Source organism: Dendropsophus ebraccatus, chromosome 13 (assembly GCF_027789765.1).
Source record: "Dendropsophus ebraccatus isolate aDenEbr1 chromosome 13, aDenEbr1.pat, whole genome shotgun sequence".
In the NCBI taxonomy this organism is placed as follows: domain Eukaryota; kingdom Metazoa; phylum Chordata; class Amphibia; order Anura; family Hylidae; genus Dendropsophus; species Dendropsophus ebraccatus.
Window position 1 is genome coordinate 39,260,770 of NC_091466.1, and position 21,942 is coordinate 39,282,711.

General features: G+C 43.4%; 1 protein-coding gene across 1 annotated transcript in view; it reads right to left on the reverse strand.

The window, feature by feature from the left end:
* Positions 1-21,942, reverse strand: part of OTUD7B (OTU deubiquitinase 7B) — an 86,804-nt gene that overhangs the window by 27,003 nt on the left and 37,859 nt on the right. The window contains exons 2-3 of the mRNA XM_069951342.1: positions 14,033-14,197; positions 8,018-8,233 (exon numbers count right to left, since the gene is read on the reverse strand). Coding sequence (XP_069807443.1) covers positions 8,018-8,233; positions 14,033-14,197 — 381 coding nt within the window. The remainder of the gene's footprint in view (positions 1-8,017; positions 8,234-14,032; positions 14,198-21,942) is intronic.

Consider the following 21,942-nt stretch of genomic DNA (forward strand, 5'->3'; position numbering starts at 1 on the left):
CTATGCACTTTGATCATATATTGTGTATTATCTGGATTTACCTACAAGTGTCTGCCCTTGCATTATCAGCCCTGAGCGTGAGCGCTTTACTTGTTAGATTTTACTGTTGGATGACGCTTTGCCCTTAAGATGCGACTTCCGGCCACACACTGTGCCCGTACTTCCTTGCACAGGCGCAGTGTGAGTGCCGGGACGCCGTGGACTGCATCTTGCCGTGTTCACACACATCCAGGGTGAAGAATCACTGCTGATCAGTAAGTGTTTTGATGTATTATTTGCCACAGGTGCCTCCCTGACCATGTTTGTACATAAATAGGATCCCTATACAGTACTAACAGGTAAGGCTGGTGGGAAGAGAGCCTGAGCAATCTCAGACACCTGGACTCTGTTTATGGAATTAGACTACGGGATAGGCTCCGGTAACATGCCACGGTGCGGCGATGAAACAGAAATTGCTTGACTGCCAGGGGTATACTGCTTACATCTGATCTTCGGTCTTCTGGTAGAGTCTCCTCCAGGCAGGCTCTATTAGACAATGCTATGGACCAGTGTATACAATCTAATGACTGCAGGTATTAGTAGCATGCATAAACAAAAGGGGGAAAAAAATACCAGTACTGATGTTTTTCTTACATTTTATTATCAGGGGAAAAATATATACAGTGGTACCTTGGTTTCAGAGTAACTTGGTATAAGAGTGTTTTGGTTTAAGAGCTCACAGTTTTTCAAAATTGTGACTTGATTTAAGAGCATTGCTTTGGTTTAAGAGCTCCCTTTACTGGGTGGGGGCGCGAGTGTAGGAGGGGCATGGTCTGCATAGCGGGGTCTACAGCACTGTATTCTGACCCAGGAAGTCTCCCTCACCTTCCAAATCATAGCAGATCCACTTCAGGCTGGGGCTTGCATCAGGGGACAGGACTGTGGAGGTAATCTCTCCATAGCTCTAACCCCTCTCTCCCCGGGCAGAGTGCGCTGCATGTATGTTGCCACATATACCCTGCTCATTCCCTGTACTCCCTGCAGTCTCTGTCAGCCCTTGTCTTTCCCATCGTCTCCATTACTGTACAGTAACTTATAATATCAAATATTCTGCTGTTTCTGAATGTTTGTTTCATCTGTTTTACATGTTATTCAGAATAATAAATCATTATTTTTGGGTGTGGAACCAATTGTCTGTATTTCTATGATTTGTTATGGGAAAATGTGCTTTGGTTTAAGAGTGGATTTGGATTACAAGCACGGTCCTGGAACGAATTATGCTCGTAATCCAAGGCACCACTGTATATGATCCCAGTTACCAGAAGAAGTCCCAGCTACACAAATATGGTACTCATGGAGAAAAAAAAAAAAGACGCCCCAAACAGCTCCGAGGGTGAAAAAAAAAAGTGTTCTAAGGGTGCCTTCACACCTACTTGATCCACAGTGGATTTCAGGATGCAAATTTGCAGCGATAAACGCTACGGATCCAGTGACATTTATCCCTATGAGAGCTCATACATGACATCCCGCTGTATGCGAGTTAACCCTCCCAACGCTGAGAGCATACATAACCTGCTCTGTGCCGCGGCTGCATGTGAGGCTCCTGGCTCCGGTCCAGCTCAGCCAATCAGTGCTACCGTGCACCGATTGGCTAAGCGGGACCAGAGCCGGGAGCCTGACATGTATCCGAATCGCTGAGCAGGTAATGTATGCTCTCGGTGGCGGGCTGTGGCCTGGGGGCGGCAGGGGGTTAACGCTCATACAGCGGGATGTGAATCCCGCTGCGGGTATGTGCTATCATAGGGATGAATGGCACTGGATCCACAGCGGATTTCGCTGAAAATCCGCAGCGTGAAATCCGCTGTAGATCCGGTAGGTGTGAAAGCACCCTTAAGAGTAAAAAATACAGCAATTTTAATCATAATTATTTGCAAATAAAGTTTTGCTGTTATGTAAAATGTAGCTATATACTTCCATTGTATATGCATAATGTTGTATTTGGATTGACCTATAGAATAAAGATATTATGTCAGTTTTACTGTAAAGTGCATTGCGTAGACACAGACACCCCCCAAAAAATTACAATTCCCCCACCCCAACAGTACCCCATAAATATCATCTTTGGGTTTATAGCGGATTAAAAAACACTACTACAAAGTACTGTACACTAGTGATGTCACAATACCAAAATTTTAAATTCAATACCAACACCAACATTTTTTATTTCAATACTAGATACCATTTAGATACTTAATAACCTATTAAAAAAGACATAAAAACACAAACATAATGTCCCCAGCTTTTACACTACTCACTGTGTGATCCATCTGACATGCTATCTATATTTTTCAGCTCCTACTATTACAGTTATACAATTTCTTTTCCTTTTATTTTACAACTTTTAAAAAATGTTCCTTTTTTCTTTAAAATAAATGTAGGGCTGTGTGAGGGTTATTTTTTGGTGCCATGATGAGTGGCTTCGATTGGTACCATGTTTGCATATGTGTTATGTTTTGATTACTTTTTTATTACATTTTATTTCTGGGATGTGATGTAGCTGCCCTATCTACATCTGCCTGGCGTGATACAGTCTGCTCAGATTCTCAGTTTAATCCTTTCATGGGTTGCCGATTTCATCTTTAACGTGTGTTGTGCTGCCCAGGTCCTCAATATAAGGGGGATGCTGTACTATATTGGGTGCAGGCACCAATTTTATATACAGTATTTATATATTATAATTATATTATATATTTATTGTATACGTATATATTACATATATTTTGGTGCACCCAATATAGTACAGAATCCCCCTTATATTGAGGACCCCAGCAGCACTTAAACTCTGCGCACCCCGTGGACACTGACCCCGGGACCCCACAACACCAACCCCCAAAAAGAATGCAACATTCTTTTCTTGTCATCAAAACGAAAGAAACTCATTATAAGCTAATGGAGTCTCTTTGGCACTGTCTGTATCCACTGAACAGCAGATTAAGCACAGCATCATGGCTTTTCTTATACTTGGAAGCCATAGTGCAGATGTGAAATACAAAAACCAGAATTGATCAGCCCCTCCATATACAGCAGTATGAATAAAATCCACAGGTGCACACTACCATAACTACAATGCCAGTGCAAACGTACAAATAAAACATCAGCACACTGCAAACTCTAAGACATGTGACTTGCACTTCTGGTATATTACATTTAAACTTGAGGCTCTTAGCATATATTTTTATTGAGTTGTGTGTGCCCAGTAATGCAGGTGTGAACAGAGACATATATTTTGGTGCCTGCACCCAATATATAATCCCCCTTATATTGAGGACCCCAGCAGCGCATACACCCCGCGCACCCACCCTTGGATACTGAGCCGGGACCCCACCGCCCCAAGCACCCCCGTTGGACACTGACCCAGGAGCCCGTGCACCACCACCTGCAAACTCCCCCCCCCCCCCAATCCCAACTGCCCCACGCTTGCCCCCCCCCCCCCCCCCAATATCAACACTGACCCAGGATCCAGCGCACCCCCCGTTGGACACTCACCGGACGCCAGCACTACCGCAGCTGCCAAGCTCTGCAGTGAGACACACATGTCCCCCGCGGCGATGTGAGAGGCAGAAGTGTTGACCAGGCAGCTACATGGTATGTGGAAGATCTGGGCCCGGGTGAGTGAGCATGCGATGTGCCGCCCTGCTTTACTGGGGTTATGTACTGGGGGAGGGGGGGGGGGGGAGTGGCACAGAGAGAACATGACAGGCGCTTTGGTAGCTGCCTGTCATGTTCTCTGCACTATACTCTATGTTAGGCTACGTTATTTTGTAGCTCCGAAAATTGACAGTAGTATTGATTTTTCGGTGCATCCCTACTGTACACCTGTTCCAGAAAAGAAAACAACAGGCCCTGTAGATGAACAACTAACAGCACTTTAGCTCCTAGGAGGTAAAAATAAAATTCCAAAAGTGAAAATTGGCCATTTTGGGCTTGGACATTAAGGGGCTAAGGATGGCATGATTATATTATGTATATTTAGTAAAGCCATTATAATATGGGTCTCTGACCTTCTAAACATTTTTACATTGCTCAAAGCTTATGTAGGTAAAGACTAGTGCTAAGCAAGTAACTCTTTTTGTGACACAGCCAATGAAAAAAATATGACATGAGCCTTAGTAGAAGAACACCCGCCCCCAGTATATATATACTGCCTACTTTTAACTGTTAATTTGGGACAGCCAATATGACAGCAATCATGAAGAGCATCTATTTCAAGTTCAAGACCAAGGATGTAACTATACGTCCATTTTTGCAGTGCCGTTCAGGAATTTTCTGTTGCAATGTAACTTGCCTGTCATCAGACAATCAGTTAGTGAAAGTTTCTTTGGAGGGACAGTAAAATAAAGTATATTAAAAAAATAAAAACACAAAAAATAAATAAATAATTATATATATTTAGTATCATGTAACAATGCTGCCAATAAAATTAACACAGGAAAAATCGCTCAGTGACCACAGAAAATTCCAAATGACAGAATGCTAATTTTGTCTTTTTTTTCTCATGAAAAGTGCAACAGGTCAGACTACAAAAATGGGCTCTGGTCCTTAAAGCGTAACTGTCATATTTTTTTTAATTGCAGAAATCAGTAGTATAAGCGATTTTTAGAAACTCTGTAATAGGTTTTATCAGCCAAAAAAGCCTCTTTCTGTGCTCAAGAAGCAATCTCCCAGCCTCCCCCCCCTGACTTCTTATCTGTGCATTATCAGGCAAACATGTCTTCATTACAGAGAACCAGTGAAGACGGGCTGTGTTCTCTCCATTCTATCCTTATGGAGGGGGGGAGGGGCCGAGGGAGATGAGGGAGCAGGAAGAGGTCACATGAAGGTCAGCTGTTTCTAGACTGTCTGGGCACCTAAAATGCTGGATTCTGGGGTCAGAAAGGTCAGTGGTTATCTATGAACTTACTGAAAGAAGATTGCAGGGTGTTGTGCTTTGCAAGACTGCTCCGTGCTCAGTCACTCCTAACTCCCTCTCCATAGCCACATAATGGACACAGAAATCCTGCTTCTTCTGAAGTGAGGGGGGAGGCTGGGAGATTGCTTTTTCAGTCCAGAAGGAAACTCTTTTGGTTTATAAAACCTATTATGAGTTTCTTAAAATCGCTTGTTCTGTTGATATTTAATGTTTTCAAAAAAATGACCCTGAAATGACAGTTAAGCTTTAAGGCACTTTCTGGACCGGTTTTGAATGGGTAAATATTGATGTCTATACTTACAAAAGGCCATTAGTATCAGACTGGTGGGGATATAAAAGTTAGCACCACTGCTGATCTGCTGACTGAAGAAGCAGTGGTATATCACTTCTAAAACATAATTTTCGACAGTCAGTGGTCTGGGTGTGAGGGGGAAGCGAAGACAATGGAGGAGACCAACACAAGCTTTTTTAAGGGTTGGTATCACAGTCATTAGTGTTTGCCAATCATGAATATCCCCTGTTCTTTATACATGGCAGCATCCATTAGTAGCACATTGTGTTAAAAGGGAAACTATCAGCAGGTTAGAGAAATGTAACCTGCTGATAGCTCCCTATTGTGCAGAGGGTGCTGAGGATGAAGGTAAATCTCTCACCTTCCTCCTTTATGCCATTCCTGTGCAGTTTGTAGTATAATTCTGACCCACTAATAAATTAATGATAATCATTAGAGCAGTGGGCCACTGGGGAGCTCCAAGTGGTCTTACCAGACACAGGACTACACTACAGACTGCATGGGAAAGGCACTGAGGATGAAGGTAAGAGATTTATCTTGATCCTCAGCACCCTATGTGAAATAGGAAGCTAACAACAGGTTAGATTCATCTAACCTGCTAAGTTTCCCTTTAAGGTGCCTCAGGACAAGCCTTGGGGAGGAACATGGCTCACCCAGGATTATTAATTACTTTAATTTCCGTATTTGAGACATGTGAATGAAATGCCGCTCATCTCCAAGGAATCTTCTGCTTACTTGGCCTTCCATCAATCAGTCATGACAGTAGTTCCCAATCAATGGCCCAGACTTCTAAGCAATGGAGTGATGTCATTGGCTCTAGGCTTCAGCCTCATAAATATTCATTCAGTAACCAAAACTACTGGCACAAGTTCTCACAAGTGTACTGACCCATTCCAGCGATTCTACACCTACGTGGTCAATACAAGTGACTGCAGGTGTATGTCTGGCGTTCTTTAACTAAGAACTCGCAACACAATGGTGATGGTGCCAGGCTGGGTGAATTCTTGTAAGACGTGATGTAAAAAATATTCCCATGAATCATTACCACATTTAATTATAAGATGTAACAGACAGCAAAGCAGAAATGGAATAATTACCCTAAAGGAAACGTTCAGCCGTTCTTGTAACCCCCCCCCCCCCCCCAAGTGTTTAGTAATGGAGGAACCTGATGAATTAGCAGGCAGCGCCGAGCATGACACAAGTGACATCACCCTCCTGGAATCTGCTCAAACGCAGGTTGTGTCCTTCCTACACAAGCCAAGTAATATGGCTATATCAACCTCAGGGACTGGGATCCCTCTGCCAGCATCAATTGCTTAAAGGGGACCATTCAGCCCAATTAGGTTGATTTAGTTCTCTGGAGCGCTGTATAAAGCTCCTGTGCAGCTCAGAGGACATATCGGAGGGAGGGAAGAAAAATGCAACGTGAGGTAAAGCTTGGCCGCTCTGTAGTACTACAAGTCTCATAATTTTCTATGCAAAAGTGGCTATCCTCAAAAAAACAAAAAACCTGCTCTTTGGTTTGGTGCACTTGTTCTTACTTGGCTTATAATCCATAGGGGAAAAGCAGAAGTTTGTAGGCAGTAACATAAAAGCTCTCTCCAACACATGGTGCAGCAAAGCCAGCCTTTTATCTCCTGGAGGAGAGTTACTTTGCATACTTTCTCCCCAGGGAGTATTGCATGGCTTAGCAGTCTCCTGAAGGAGACTTATGACTCCCTTACCTCTTCATCTACTACAACATTCCTGTAAACATTTTACACCAGTGAGCACAATAAAAGCTCATCCCATGTTAAAAAGCATAACATGCTTTACATGGCAATAACAACCTGAACATTTATAGTTTTAATTTTTAGCACTGATGTTGATATCAGTTTAGGGATTTCTATCCCCTATATAAGCTAGATCAATCTGGAACTTATGGGGGATATTTATCATACATGGTGTAAAGTGAAACTGTCTCAGTTGTCTCTAGTCACTAATCAGATTCCACTTTTTATTCCTCACAGACACGTTGGAAAATGAAAGGTAAAAGAATCTGATTGGTTGCTAGGGGCAACTGAGCCAGTTTCACTTTACACCATGTTTAATAAATCACCCCTTAAAGTGACACTGTCACCCCCTTTGTGCATTCTGACATCTCTACACAGGTGTAAAGGGTAAATTTAGCGGTTTTCATACCTTATTTTATATCATACGTCATGGTGCTTGTTCAAGTAAAAAGTGTTTTTTTTTTTATCAACTGCAGATTATGTTAAGTGGGCGGGGCCTCGCGGCATTAGCGCCACTTAGCCCCGCCCACATATTCACCGTTGGCCCCACCCCCTCACCAGCCATTGGAACAGGCTGGCCTAAAGGTCTAGGCCCCACCCCCTCTGGGTCAGCCTGCCAATGGCCCCCAAGGGGGCAGAGCCAACGGTGGCGTTATGGACGGGGCTAAGTGGCGCGATGCCCCGCCCACTTAACACAATCTGCAGTTCATAAAAGATCACTTTTTACTTGAACAAGCACCATGACGTATGATATAAAATAAGGTGTGAAAACTGCTAAATTTACCCTTTACACTTGTGTAGAGATGTCAGAATGCACAAAGGGGGTGACCGTGTCACTTTAAGCAAATTAAAGGGTCTGGATACAAAGATTTGAAGGGGACCAGAATGTTTACTTCCACCACAAAAGAAGAGTAAATAACCAACATATACAACAACCTGGCTCTGTCCATTAAACAGATAGCCCTGATGTGCTAATGTTAGTATAATCTGCCAGATGGTACTTACCAGCATGCTCCAAAGCCACCAACATGGACTGCTCAATGAGGTCCCGCTCAATGAAGCTCCGAAAATCATCATTGTATGTGGTTAGGTCGGGAAGCTGGAAGGTACACACAGGGGGCTCCAGTGAGTGCTCACTGCTGCCATTACTAGATACATGGGAGCGAGCCAAAGAGACGATAGAGGAGCTTGCATGGGAGATGCCCCGGGACAGGCGTTTCTCTAAAAATAAGAACATTTATTCAGTATTTTGATCATACAGACCACAGTACAAAGCAGGCAAGTGGACAGTGAGGTAATGTGTCATCATAAAATTACCTATTGTTCACATAATTTTTTTGTGTCTAACATTTTAGGCTTTTTTATTAATTTTTTCCTAATTCACCATTTTACTATTTTATAAAATAATCCTGAAATCCTGAAGGGTGTCTGTGACTAATGTACTCCTAAGGGTCCGGAAATCTGGACAGGTTTTCCGAACATGTGAAGGGGGCCTGACTCTAGTATCCTATTTTATGTCTTATAACATATGAATCACCAAATCAGCATGAAGTGAACCCTCTGGACTCCAAGGCTCATATACAGTTGAATAAACACCACAAATCTCTTCAGCTTTTAGTATAAAACGTTGACAATTTTTTTTGTTTCCTTTAAAATTCTGACGCGTTTCGGACGGGACAATTCTTAGTCATGGCTCTACATAAAATATAACATGTTTTAGACAGAACCATGACAAAAGACCAAAACGCATCAGCATTTTAAAGAAAACAAAATAAAATTGTGAACGTTTTATACTAAAAGCTGAAGAGATTTGTGATGTTTATTATAGTGCTTGAAAAGCACTATATTGTAATCCGTATTATTCTTCTTCTTCCGTTTCTTCCAGCTATTTTACTGCGATTAATACAGGCTGAACCGCTTTGCGCACAGACTCCGTTCAAACTGCGTTTCGAAGCCCTCGGCGGTGTGAGGTGTGCTATTTTTCATTTCGATCGGATTTGTCGTTTAAGAAATTTACGTTTAAAGACCCCTAACTTCCCATAGAAAATAATGGCCCATTGGAAATAATGGCCACACTCTAACCGCTAACAGCAAATCACAGCACATATGCAAATAGCTGAAATATAGCAGCTAATAGGAACTCTAAGGTCTTGTCAGTCAATTTATCACACCATCCACACAGTCACATGTCCAATATTGGCCAATAGAAGATGTAGAAGATGGAAGGTCCTTAACGATTTTGTCTCCTTGACATGAGTGTGATTGTCATGGTAACCGAGCAATGATCTTTACCATTTTAAGTAGCAGAGCCGCTCTTAAAAGGGACGCAACATGGGTCGCTCTTAAAAGGGACGTGACCCTTTGAGAGGGACCCAGGTCGCTCTTAAAGGGACAAGACCCATGACGCTTTTAAAAGGTATGTGACCCAAGTAGCTATTAAAGGGACCCATGTTGCTCTTAAAAGGGACGGGACCCATGTCTCTCTTAAAGGGACCCATGTCGCTCTTAAGGGGACGGGACCCATGTCGCTTTTAAAGGGATGGCACCCAGGGTTAAAGTTTCTCTTAAAAGGAAGTCACTGGTAAAGGGGCGCTCTGGAAGTCACTGGTAAAGGGGCACTCTTTTCAAGCACTATGTATTTCCCTGAAAATGCAAATCTACTTCAAAATTATAAAGTTAAGATTTGCACAGTTTCTGTGTTTTCAACCCACTCCTGGTTTGGGCTGAAAAAATACTGACAAAAATGCTGCGTGTGAACATAGCCTAACGGCGACATGTGACACTAGTGGATCAATATTAATACAAGACAAAAGCAGCTCCCTGTAAAATAACCCCTTCAAAGGTCACAGAGCACGCTCAGTAATGTCCATGAGTCTTGCTGTAAAGCATGTCACTAAATGTTGTTAAAAACAGCTCAGGTAAGATGACTGCCCCCATAACAATGTATAAAGAGCAAAATAAAAAAGGAAAAAGATTAAAATAAAAAAACAACTCTTAATATCAGACTCTAATCAGTAAAAAAACTATAGTTTACACATTTCATTTAAGTACCCAAAAGACAATCAGATTGCATTAATTGGTTCTACTAAGGTTCCATTAGACAGATGGAGGTCAAAAGATCACCTTTTTTTAATGCCATCAGTCTGGTATACCACAAAGAGATACTTTAGGTACAAAAAACACCCCAAAAAACAAACATAATGGCCAGTATAAGGTCTTCTTTTAAAAGGGATTGTATCTGCTACACATACCATCATATGCCTATATAGTGGGATGTGTGGTGAGCTTTTCTTGGCATTTATGTGAAATGCTGGCTAGTATATTGTGAACAGAGCCTACATCGTTTTTCCTGCTTAATCCTTAAAGTGACACTGTCACCTCCTTTTTGAATTGTGACATCTCTACACAGGTGTAAAGGGTAAATTTAGCAGTTTTCATACCTTATTTTATATCATATGTCATGGTACTTGTTCAAGTAAAAAGTCATTTTTTATCAACTGTAGATTGTGTTAAGTGGGCGGGGCCTCGCGGCACTAGCGCCACTGAGCCCCGCCCACAACGTCACAGTTGGCCCCACCCCCTTGGCGACCATTGGAACAGGCTGACCGAAAGGTCTAGACCCCAACCGATTTATGCCGACCAACCAATGGGCGTCAAGGGGGCGGCGCCAACGGACAACTTAATACAATCTGCAGTTGATAAAAGGACACTTTTTACTTGAACAAGCACCATGATGTATGATATGAAATAAGGTATGAAAACCGCTAAATTTACCCTTTACACCTGTGTAGCAATGTCACAATGCACAAAGGGGGTGACAGTGTCACTTTAAGTTTAAGTAACTTTTGTAACTTTCTAATGTATTTGGTGTTTCAAGTCTATACCCTGTTAAGATCTATTAGCATCTAGAAAATTCTAGCAAACCCTTATCTTTGAGAAGCATTAGGCCTTTGCAGGGTTTTCTGTCCTGGGTGTTTTCATTCACTGAGGGCCAGCAAGGATGTTAAAGTGTCACTGTTTTTTTATTTTATTTATTTATTGCAGAAATATTTTTTGCAGAAATCAATAGTCCAGGCGATTTAAAAACAACTTTGTAATTGGGTTTATTAGGCAAATATACCATTATCTGCATTCAAAAAGACTTTCCTCAAGTCACCCCTCCCTCCTCTCTCTCATTCACTGCTCATTTTCATTTTAGTTTACATCAGTCGAGCCCTGTGTAATTTATGGAGAGGGGAGGGTGAGAAGGGAGATTAGTCACCAGCAGAGAGCAGAGAACAAACAATTACACAGTGGGAGCTGTATGAAAGCTGGTATTCAGAGTTCAGAGAGGTCAGTGCCGACTTCAGAGAAGATAGCCTGGTGATGTAGCTGTAAATTAACTCTTTGTTGTCCTGTTTTAATGCCTCATCTCCCTCCACCCTCCCCTCTCCATAGAAAACCATGAAGAAAGGGGGGGGGGGGGGGTGAGCTTCCAACGGCTTTTTCATGATAAAAATGCATTTTTCGGCTAAAAGCTTCTTAAAATCGCATGTACTATTGATTTCTGCAAGAAAAAAAAAATTAAACGACAGTGACACTTTAAATATTAATGAATTGTAAAGCATAACATATTAGGAAGTAGCTTAACTTCATTGCACACGGATAAGGCGTTTTTTTTTAAATAAACTACAAAATACCTCTAAATTTGGGCAAATGCTTGGAGCTTAGGGACATCCTAGGTTCTAGACCTGCAGGTGTGGGTATAGGATACACTGACACACACATTCCTTTCATACTTTAAGTACAAGGGATCTCTGCAGCTACAAGTGTTGTAATAAGATTGTCATGTCTTCATGTCGGTGGTTGCAGTCAGATGTAAAGGTCAACGGCAGACTGCGGCTTGTTTATTCAGAGATTAAAAAGCAATGGAAAGCTATCAGCGTTGCAAGACAACGGTGGTCACAGTAAAGGAACTCCGATGTCATCGTAAAAGATGTGTGTGAAGCTGGGGAGCTTGCAGAGAAAGGGAGCTTTAAAAGCGACTCAGTACCCACAATCTGCCCCCTCCTAACAGCTTGTACAGTCAGATAGCTGCTTTTAATACAAGATCTGTCCTGGGGTCCGTTCGGCAGATGATGCAGTTATTGTCCTAAAAATATACTTTTAAACTTGCAGCCCTGTGTCAAATTGCCATATCCATGAGTGTCTGTGCTCAGGCTTGCACCGCCTCTCCGTCCCTCCTCCCCACCCGCTTCACCATTAGGAATACCACTGGGCAGGTTTTTTCTATTTATCACTTGTCTGAAAATTGCACAGGTGCCTTAACAGTCTAGAACATGTGCAGTGTTCTTACAGGTGATGAATAGAAGAATACATGCCTGGGGTATTCCTAATGATGAAGAGGGCAGGGAGGAGGGACGGAGGGCTGGTGCAAGTCTACTACACTGACACTCTAGGCCACGCCAATTCGACACAGGGCTGCAAGTTTAAAAGTTGTTTTTTTAGGACAATAACTGCATCACCTGCAGAGCGGACCCCGAACACATCTTGGATTAAAAGCAGCTATAATAAGGTACAAGCGGTTTGTGGGGGGGGCAGATTGTGGGTACAGAGTCACTTTAAGAAGATGTTCCCTTACAAGAAAGGTTCTGGAGCGGAGGCAAAACACTGAAAAGAGTCAACCTCATATAAGAAGTTAAATTTAAGTGGTTTCTCTATCATGGCATTCCTAGGTGAATTTCTTAATGCCTTGCCAAGAGTACAGATAAACACAGGAGCGTGCCTGCAGGAGTGATATTCATAAGAATTAGAGGCATGTAGAAGGAAATGTTTGTGTAGGTTAATATACTGTGACAAGGTGACAAAACAAACTTCTCCAGGGCTTTCACAATGGCTGACTGACTTTAAATGTAATACATCTCCCCACCTGAAAGAAGGGAACAAACCTTATTAAGATGTGTTCACAAAGGACTGAAATTCTACAGATTTGTCCAGTTAACTTCAACAGGGAAGTCAAAATTAGCAACAAATCTTCAGTATTTCAGTGCTTGGTGAACCCTTATAATATGCAGGTGAGCGAGTCTTTTTTCTTTACAGCAGTACATATTATAGACCAGTGATTTTCAACTAGTGTGCCGCGACACATGGTCGGGTGTGCCGCGGGGAAAGTTCCCCAAACTATGGTGCCCCTGTGTTTTGTTCCCCGGCAATGCGCAGCGAAACATGGGGGAGAGAAGCACAGGAGAGAAGCAGGGGGGAGAAGTATGATGGAGAGAAGCATGGGGGAGAGAAGCACAGGAGAGAAGCAGGGGGGAAAAGTATTGTGGAGAGAAGCAGGGGGGAGAAGTATGGTGGAGAGAAGCATGGGGGAGAGAAGCACAGGAGAGAAGCAGGGGGAGAAGTATGGTGGAGAGAAGCACAGGAGAGAAGCAGGGGGGAGAAGTATGGTGGAGAAAAGCACAGGAGAGAAGCATGGGGGAGAGAAGCACAGGAGAGAAGCAGGGGGAGAAGTATGGTGGAGAGAAGCACAGGAGAGAAGCAGGGGGGAGAAGTATGGTGGAGAAAAGCACAGGAGAGAAGCATGGGGGAGAGAAGCACAGGAGAGAAGCAGGGGGGAAAAGTATGGTAAAGAGAAGCACAGGAGAAAAGCAGGGGGGAGAAGTATGGTGGAGAGAAGCACAGGAGAGAAGTAGGGGGAGAAGTATGGTGGAGAGAAGCACAGGGGGGAGAAGAAAACAGGCCCAGGTTTCACACTGAGTGAGTATAAATACATTTAGAATCTATATTATTAACTAAATGTATAATATGTACTGTTTTAGTGTCATTTTGTGCCATTTTGGTTGGTGGTGTGCCCCTGGATTTTTTAAGTATAAAAAGTGTGCCGCGGCTCAAAAAAGGTTGAAAATCACTGTTATAGACAACAGTGCAATAGCTACCCCAACCCCCTCCTGTAGAGAGCAACTTATGTGAGGTTTCTGTGGGAAGAAATTTCCTCATGACATAACACCAAACGTCCTGAAACAGACATTCCATAATCACCTTGCACAATGTCATCCTGCCTCTGCAGTGCCGGTCTCATAGGGCGAGCCACTTCTGGGGGCTTGAAGTTTCTAGTGTCGTTGAAGTTATGGGCCAGCCCACCTGCAGTGGCTTGTCGGAGCTGGTCATAGTCATTCAGAGCAGCGTTGACGTCCCATTGTTTACCTAGGAGACAAAAAAAATATATTTCGGGTTTTTGAACATTTTTGGGATGATTCCACATATCTCTGGAATAGACAACTGACAAGAATGGAAACACAGGACAGCCCATAAAGATTGCCATATCCACAAATGACAAAGTCAATGAAAAACATTTATCCCAAGCCACAACGTGTATTATAATGCAAATGTCTACTCACTATTCTGCAAGAGAAGTCACTGTCTACAAACATTGCTTATCCTGTACTGATCTCCAATAACATTCTAGAGCTACACTCACTATTCTGCTGGTGGAGACAAGTTTACATGATAACATGATAAGGAGCATTCATGACTCACAATAAAACAGCATCAGTAAACTAACCAGACTGCTAAAAAAAAAAAAAAAAAAGTTCTGCTGCTACGGAACAAATACAGACCAAAGGATTTGGCGCCAAAGCTCTATGCATCCGGCCTGTGTTTTTTAGGTCATTGTCATGCCTGGTCTGATTCCCAACAAACAAGCAGGGTGACGCTACTCAACTCTCATTCTTTATCAGTCACACATAAAACCACATTTTCATTCCACAAGTACATTATAGTTATAGGGGAACTATTAGCACATTAGACGAATCTAACCTGCTGGTAGTTCCGTAGTGAGCATGGGGTGCCACCGCTCCCCCCCGCCCAATGATCTACCCCCGCCTGTTCATCATCATTGGGGGTGGATCGCTGCACGCGGTGGAAGGTTGTGCCCCTTCTAATGATTATCAATGTTAAGATGGAGTGGGCCTAATCGGTGCGCTGTAGGCCCGCCCTTTTTGCTGCTATCAGCCTACCTGGCAGAGGATTTAGGAATAAACAGCACGGGAACAGCACCGAGGATGATGGAAACAGACATGCCTGAAATAATTTCACTGATGAAACACTTTAGCCGCAGAGTTTCCAGCTACTTGGGAGGTTTGAAGAGTCCTCATGTGACACTGATGAATTATACTATAATAGCGGTGGACAATTTAGTCTTGTAGTTATAAAAAGGTCAGCCGTCTGATTACATTGTCAGAAAACAATTTGTCTCCCATCATCTCCATTATGAAAATTTGTCTCCCATTATTCAGGGGCTAGAGGTATACAGGACACCGCTCAGCCTGAGAAAGTGTAAATGTCAAAAGGGCGGACCACAGGGCTCTGACAGGGCACACACATAAGGGTTCCAGACCCAGTTTTACACACAACCAGATGTTTGCATTTGCACCCGTTATGTTGGCTTGGTTCTGTGTAAATGTTGCTGTTATGTACCATGCTGTGCACTTTGATATTTTAAAAAGATAAAGTTTGATAAATATTAAAAGTAATATCAGCTGTAATTAAAGTTCCAAAGTTTTGATAGCTGTTCATGGTCAAGGAGACACAAGTATCTTTCATCAATCCATCTGTGCTTCCAAGACGTAGAGAAATGCTTTTATTCACTGGTACAAGGAGTCCAAGCTCCGTTAACAGCTGCAACCGGAAGCTTTCGCCCCCTCCATGATTTATTGACACCAGGAGTGCCAAGCGGGTTCAGATATGGGTGGGGAGAGTAATGGGAGGAGGAAGTAAGTAATCACATGTTCCGTGATTACAGTCTGTGCATAGAACTACGGACTAGAATCACAGAATGCCCAGCATCATGTATCATTATGGTGCAGAGAGTTCGATAACATTTTAAATGTTTGCCCTCCCCGTACTGATACATCATAATGATCCATGATGCTTGGAGGTCTGTGATTCTGACCGTAGCACATCTTTCTTGCATGGACTGTATACTCGGAACAAACATGTGAATGCCCCTAAGGAGGTGTTACAGCTCTGGAAAGCCTCTTTGACTAACAAGGGTTGCAGTAAAACACCTATTACCAAACTATGAAATTCCTCCACAACCCACACAGATGTCCACGACATGCGGTTCCCCCTGTCCATTAAGTTATAGAATAATAGTTTTCCTAAAATTCACGACTGCAATTTAAAACCCCAAAACTTCACAAAAAGGTTAATGTGTTGCAAAGAAAGTCGGCAACACAGGCTCCAATATCATCTGCTTCAATATCTGGCCCATTAGAGAGAGGCTGAATTTAGTCTCACCTCCCATCTGGACTTGCTGGAAAGTCCCCGCACCTTCAGTGTCAGCCAAGAGATGAAGTCACCACTCAGCCTGACAAGTTAAAGGAGCAGTAATGAGGACGTCCATTAACCATTCACTTACAAGAAGCACAATACAGAGACACCTTAGAGAGTAAGGGGATATAAAATAGAGAGGAGATGAATGAAGGGAGATAAGAAGTGACTACTGACCTGTTCTTCCAAAAAGTAGCTACACTGCAAGAGCCATATTTTTATGATCACTAAGGCCTCAGACATGCACAGCCTCTTCTCCCCACTATGCGGCCTCTGCTAGTGCCACAAGGACTTACACCAAACTCAGTGCAGGTCATGACCTGTGGCAACATATTTGTGAAAAGTTGTGACTTATCAGTGAACAAAAACAGACACAAAAGGCAGAAAAAACATACTTCACAAAGCAATGAAATACAATGGTGCCTTGGATTACGAGCTGAGCTTGTAATCCAAATCCACTCATAAATCAAAGCGAATTTTCCTATAAGAAATCATTGCTATTCAGATAGTTGGTTCCACACCCCAAAAATAATTTTTTTTTTTTATTGTTAACAACATGTAGAACAGATGAAACAAACATTGAGAAACAGCTTAATAGGTCATATTATAAGTTACTGTACAGTATAGCAATCAGCATGTGGAGTAAAAGGAATAGTAAGGGCATAAACCTGAAAAACAACAGAAGAGGTTTGTAGATAAAGGATGGAGCTGCAGATCCCTATAATGCAGTAGAATAGTACAACATGCTAGAATAGAGAAGCAGGGTGCTGTCAAAGGTCTGTGTGGTCACATAACAGCAATGGGGAAGGGATGTGTGTTCAGTATGGACCAATCAGGAAGTGAGAATCAGAGCTGTGCAGGAGGACAATGACAAACTTTTCTATACAGCAGTGTGAATGGCTGAGTGTAAGTGCAGGCACATTATAGCAGGAATGGAGAAGGGAAACACAAGGGCTGAAAAGACTGCATGGAGCATGAAGGAATGAGCAGGGCAGATGTGGCCACATACATGCAGCACTCTCTGTCCGGGGAAAGAGGGGTTACAGCTATGAAGAGATTACCTCCACAGTCCTGTCCCCTGATGTAAGCCCCAGCCTGAAGTAGATCTGCTATGATTTGGAAGGTGAGGGAGACTTCCTGAGTCAGAGTACAGTGCTGTAGACCCCGCTATGCAGACCATGCCCCTCCTCGACTTTCCCTCCCACCCAGTACAGGGAGCTCTTGAACCAAAGCAATGCTCTTAATCAAAGTTATAATTTTGAAAAACTTCTTGCAAAAAGCCTAATCCAAGTTACTTTTAAACCAAGGTACCATTGTACTCAGAAGGGATAGAAAAGTTATGGTAGGTTCACACTGCACTTTTGCAGTCCGTTAAATGGATACGTTTTTTTAATGGTTACTTATAATGTACACAAAAACATGGTCAACCACGTTTTTGTGTACACTGAAAAATTAAAAAAAATATGTTATAAATAGGAGATCAGTGGGAAAATGGATCCAAACGAAGGCACACAATTGTATCAGTTTTTTTTTCCCCATTAAACAAATACGATAAATCAGACTGCAGTGTGAACCTACCCCTAGCAGAGGACAGCCACAATTTACCACAATCTACCATTTAAAGACAAAAATTACAAAGAAAATTCAATATAACCATATTGTATCTGATGTTCTATCCCTGACAGCGGCACCACTCAGTCTATAATGTGCCCACTCTGTGGCTTGCAGCTAAGTGTCTGTGAATAAATGGAGTTAGAGGATTTCCTTGTCATTCTGTGGGCTTGGAGTGGCTGAGTATATTATTTGTTTTGAGCAATTGTGTAGATTACTGCAGCTAGATAAAACAAGAACTGACATAGTTTAAAGCGAAAGTACCATCAGGTACATCCATTTTCTTCCTGTACATTGGCCAATCGGCGCCTGATTCACGCAAATCGGTGCTGATCTTTCGCCATGCACTGGGGGTGGGCATGGATGCACACAGCTTAAAGAAGTCCCTGGGCACGATCTAGCTATCGCTGCCATGCTGGATGCGTCCTCTCGTTTACCCATCTGTGTGAAAAACTTCAATATAAAAATTAAAAAAAAAAACATTTATAGAAGACACGCTATTCAGTGAGTGCCATTTGCTCTTTCTACTTTGCTTTACTATATACCTGTGACTGTTTCTACAATATAGAGCAGAGTTTCCCAACCGGGGTGCCGTGGCACACTGGTGTTCCGGGAGAACCCGCCAGGGGTGCCGCGGGATCCCGGTGGGAAATGTGTGCTGTCTCTTTAAGCATCCCGAGAAGCTGCGGCCGCGCAGCTTCTCGGGATGCACGGATCACTTTCATGTTCCGCCCGCACTATGAGCGGGCGGAACATTAAAGTAAGCAGAATATAGGAGCAGGAAGTGTTAGCGTCCTGCTCCTATATTCACTCCCATAGGCCGCGCCAGCACTTCATACCAGCAGCCTATGGGAGGCCGGGACGTGACCTCTCCGGCAGGCGTGATGATGTGACGTCATCACGCCTGCCGGAAGTCCCGTCCCCGCGGTTCGCAAGATGGAGCCCGAAGAGGAGGAAGAGCTGCTAACTGCAGCCACACAGCCCAGATTAGGTGAGTAGGATGTTTTTTTTTTTTTTTTTTTTAGGGGCAGAGCAGGGGGCATTATTAGTTCATGGGGGGCACCTCTGGGGGCATTATTAGTTCATAGGGGGCACCTCTGGGGGCATTATTAGTTCATAGGGTGCACCTCTGGGGGCATTATTAGTTCATAGGGGGCACCTCTGGAGCATTATTAGTTCATGGGGGCACCTCTGGGGGCATTATTAGTTCATAGGGGGCACCTCTGGGGGCATTATTAGTTCATAGGGGGCACCTCTGGGGGCATTATTAGTTCATAGGGGGCACCTCTGGGGGCATTATTAGTTCATAGGGGGCACCTCTGGGGGCATTATTAGTTCATAGGGGGCACCTCTGGGGGCATTATTAGTTCATAGGGGGCACCTCTGGGGGCATTATTAGTTCATAGGGGGCACCTCTGGGGGCATTATTAGTTCATGGGGGCACATCTGGGGGCATTATTAGTTCATCACAGCAGGGGATCCTACATACAGGGGGCATCCCACATTCCTACTCGCTTTACTGCACATAACACCAAACAGCGCAGTTCCTTTGGGAGCCGACAGGAGGGAGAATGGAAAGGAAGTTGCTAGAAATGTGCGGAGCCTAAATTGTTTGTCTCACAGGTTCTGAAGAGGTGAAAAGTAGCTGGAAGAAATCATCATGGCGGATGGAGAGGAAAAGGGAAAGTGACTCCTCAGATCAAAGAAGACGTCACCTGTGAGTCACTGTATGATGGTTTTCTTATTTTGTAAAACATTATTTAGTAGGGGTGCCCCGAGGAAATTTTTTTTTTTCCAAGGTGTGCCCCGAGGTGGAAAAGGTTGGGAAGCACTGATATAGAGAACCACTGTAGTATCATTTTGCAAAACAGTTATTTCCACCTACAACTTACCTGAACCGCTAATAGTGCCAAACTTTTTTTTTTTTATGCACATGTAACTGGTGGTATATTCGCTTTTCCCAAAATCTTTTTGCCAGTAATTGAAACATTACAAAGTTATATCACCTATCTTCCCCTCTTCCCTACCTTTTCTCCCCTCACCCCCCCCCCCCACCAGGAAGTGAAGTAAACTTATTGTTACCTAATGACTGTTGACCCCAGGCTTTTCTGTGGCAGCCATTTTGTGACCATGACATTATCAAGAGGGAGGCGGGTCTAGGCCCTGTTAGGCCAGCCTCCCTTTGTCAGATTACTCAGGTTGCTCAGCTCTGATTGGCTGAGCAAGCTGTAAGCAATCTCAGTTCTACAGAGTTCTACAGAGTCAGTTAGACATCACAGGAGACAAAGTGAATCATGGGAAATCCCAAACCATGAAGTGAAGAAAAAATGACACCAACTTGAGCTTAAGTTCAGTTTTTTTTAATCAGCGCCGGAGTTGTCCTTTAAGGCTATGGTGTAAGAGCCAGTTCACACTGAGGAATCAGTGCTGAATTTCAGCGCTGATTCCTCACTAAAAATTCCGTCAGAAAATATAATGCAGAGCCAAATTCCACTGAGTTCAATGGAATTTGCGCTCTGCAGTTCAAACAGCGAAATATTCCGTGGCGGATGCGCTTTACGCAAGAAGAATTGACATGTCAATTCTTCTGCCAGATTCCGCTGGGAGAATCCCATTCAACCAACAAAACACAGTAATCACTGAACTCAAGGAGAACAGCGAAAAAAATTCCAATGAAGTACTCAATCAAGAGTCTCCACTGATGCCCCCAAAAATTTAAATATGCAAAACAAGAGTCCGTGGAGCCTCAGTTACGAGTCTCAAAACACGGGATAGCCAGATATCTCTAGCCTGTTGCCAACGGGGTGCCTCCATGATGGGGAGAGCACCACACCACCCTGATAAATAACCCCTTAAGTCCCACTCGGTTGCGAGTATTGGAACATAGACAGGGAAACAACAGGGTGGCCCCTTTTGTCAATGTCTAACTCAAGGTGCGAGTATTGCGATCATGACAAGGGCTTGCAAAGGCAGGCTTCCACCCACAGACAGCCGTTTCGGGGTTTTTGCCCCTCGTCAGTGTGGGGTAGGATTCTGGCTAGTTGGGGCAATGAAAAATCAACCAACAAAACACAGTAATCACTGAACTCAAGGAGAACAGCGAAAAAAAATTCCAATGAAGTACTCAATCAAGAGTCTCCACTGATGCCCACAAAAATTTAAATATGCAAAACAAGAGTCCGTGGAGCCTCAGTTACGAGTCTCAAAACACGGGATAGCCAGATATCTCTAGCCTGTTGCCAACGGGGTGCCTCCATGATGGGGAGAGCACCACACCACCCTGATAAATAACCCCTTCAAGTGAATTGAGCAATGAGTTTCTGCTCTGAAATTTTTCAGTGTGGAATACTTGCAGAAATTCAGCGCGGAATTGGAAAAACAATGAATGAATTTCATTAAATGAAAAATAAATTTGCACAGAATTCCGCCAGAGGTGATTCCAGGCGGAACACTTTCCTTGTGGATACCGCACAGAATTCCGTGAGAACACTTTCCTCGCCGATTCAGCACTGATTCCTCAGTGTGGGGCTTGAGGCCTTGATTCAGGAGGAACACATTGATGTTGGTGCCACTGAGACATGCCTGGACTCACCACTTGACTGGGCTGTCAATATTCAGGAATTTACATTATTCTGCAGGGACAGGGAGGAGGAGTAGGTTTCTAAATGGTATGAATATGACTGTAAAATATTTAATAGTGAGTGTTGATTGTGAGGATGTGGAATCATTGTGGGTTAAACTACAGAGAGAGGTAAACACTGAAAAAGTAGATTAGGGTCACGGTTTAGCTAAAACCACAAAGGGGAGAGAATTCCTTAAAGCAAATGTACTATCAGGTTTTTTTTTACCTGAATTAATGGGCGCCAGTGTCATGGTCCTTTTTTTTTTTTTTTTTTTAAACTGCCGCACGGTTCCTACACACAGCGCTGGTCTTTTACCGAGCACCACCCGGCATGAAGTACTGGGGGCGGGCCACCGGCCCCCAGTGTGACAATCTCACCTCTGAC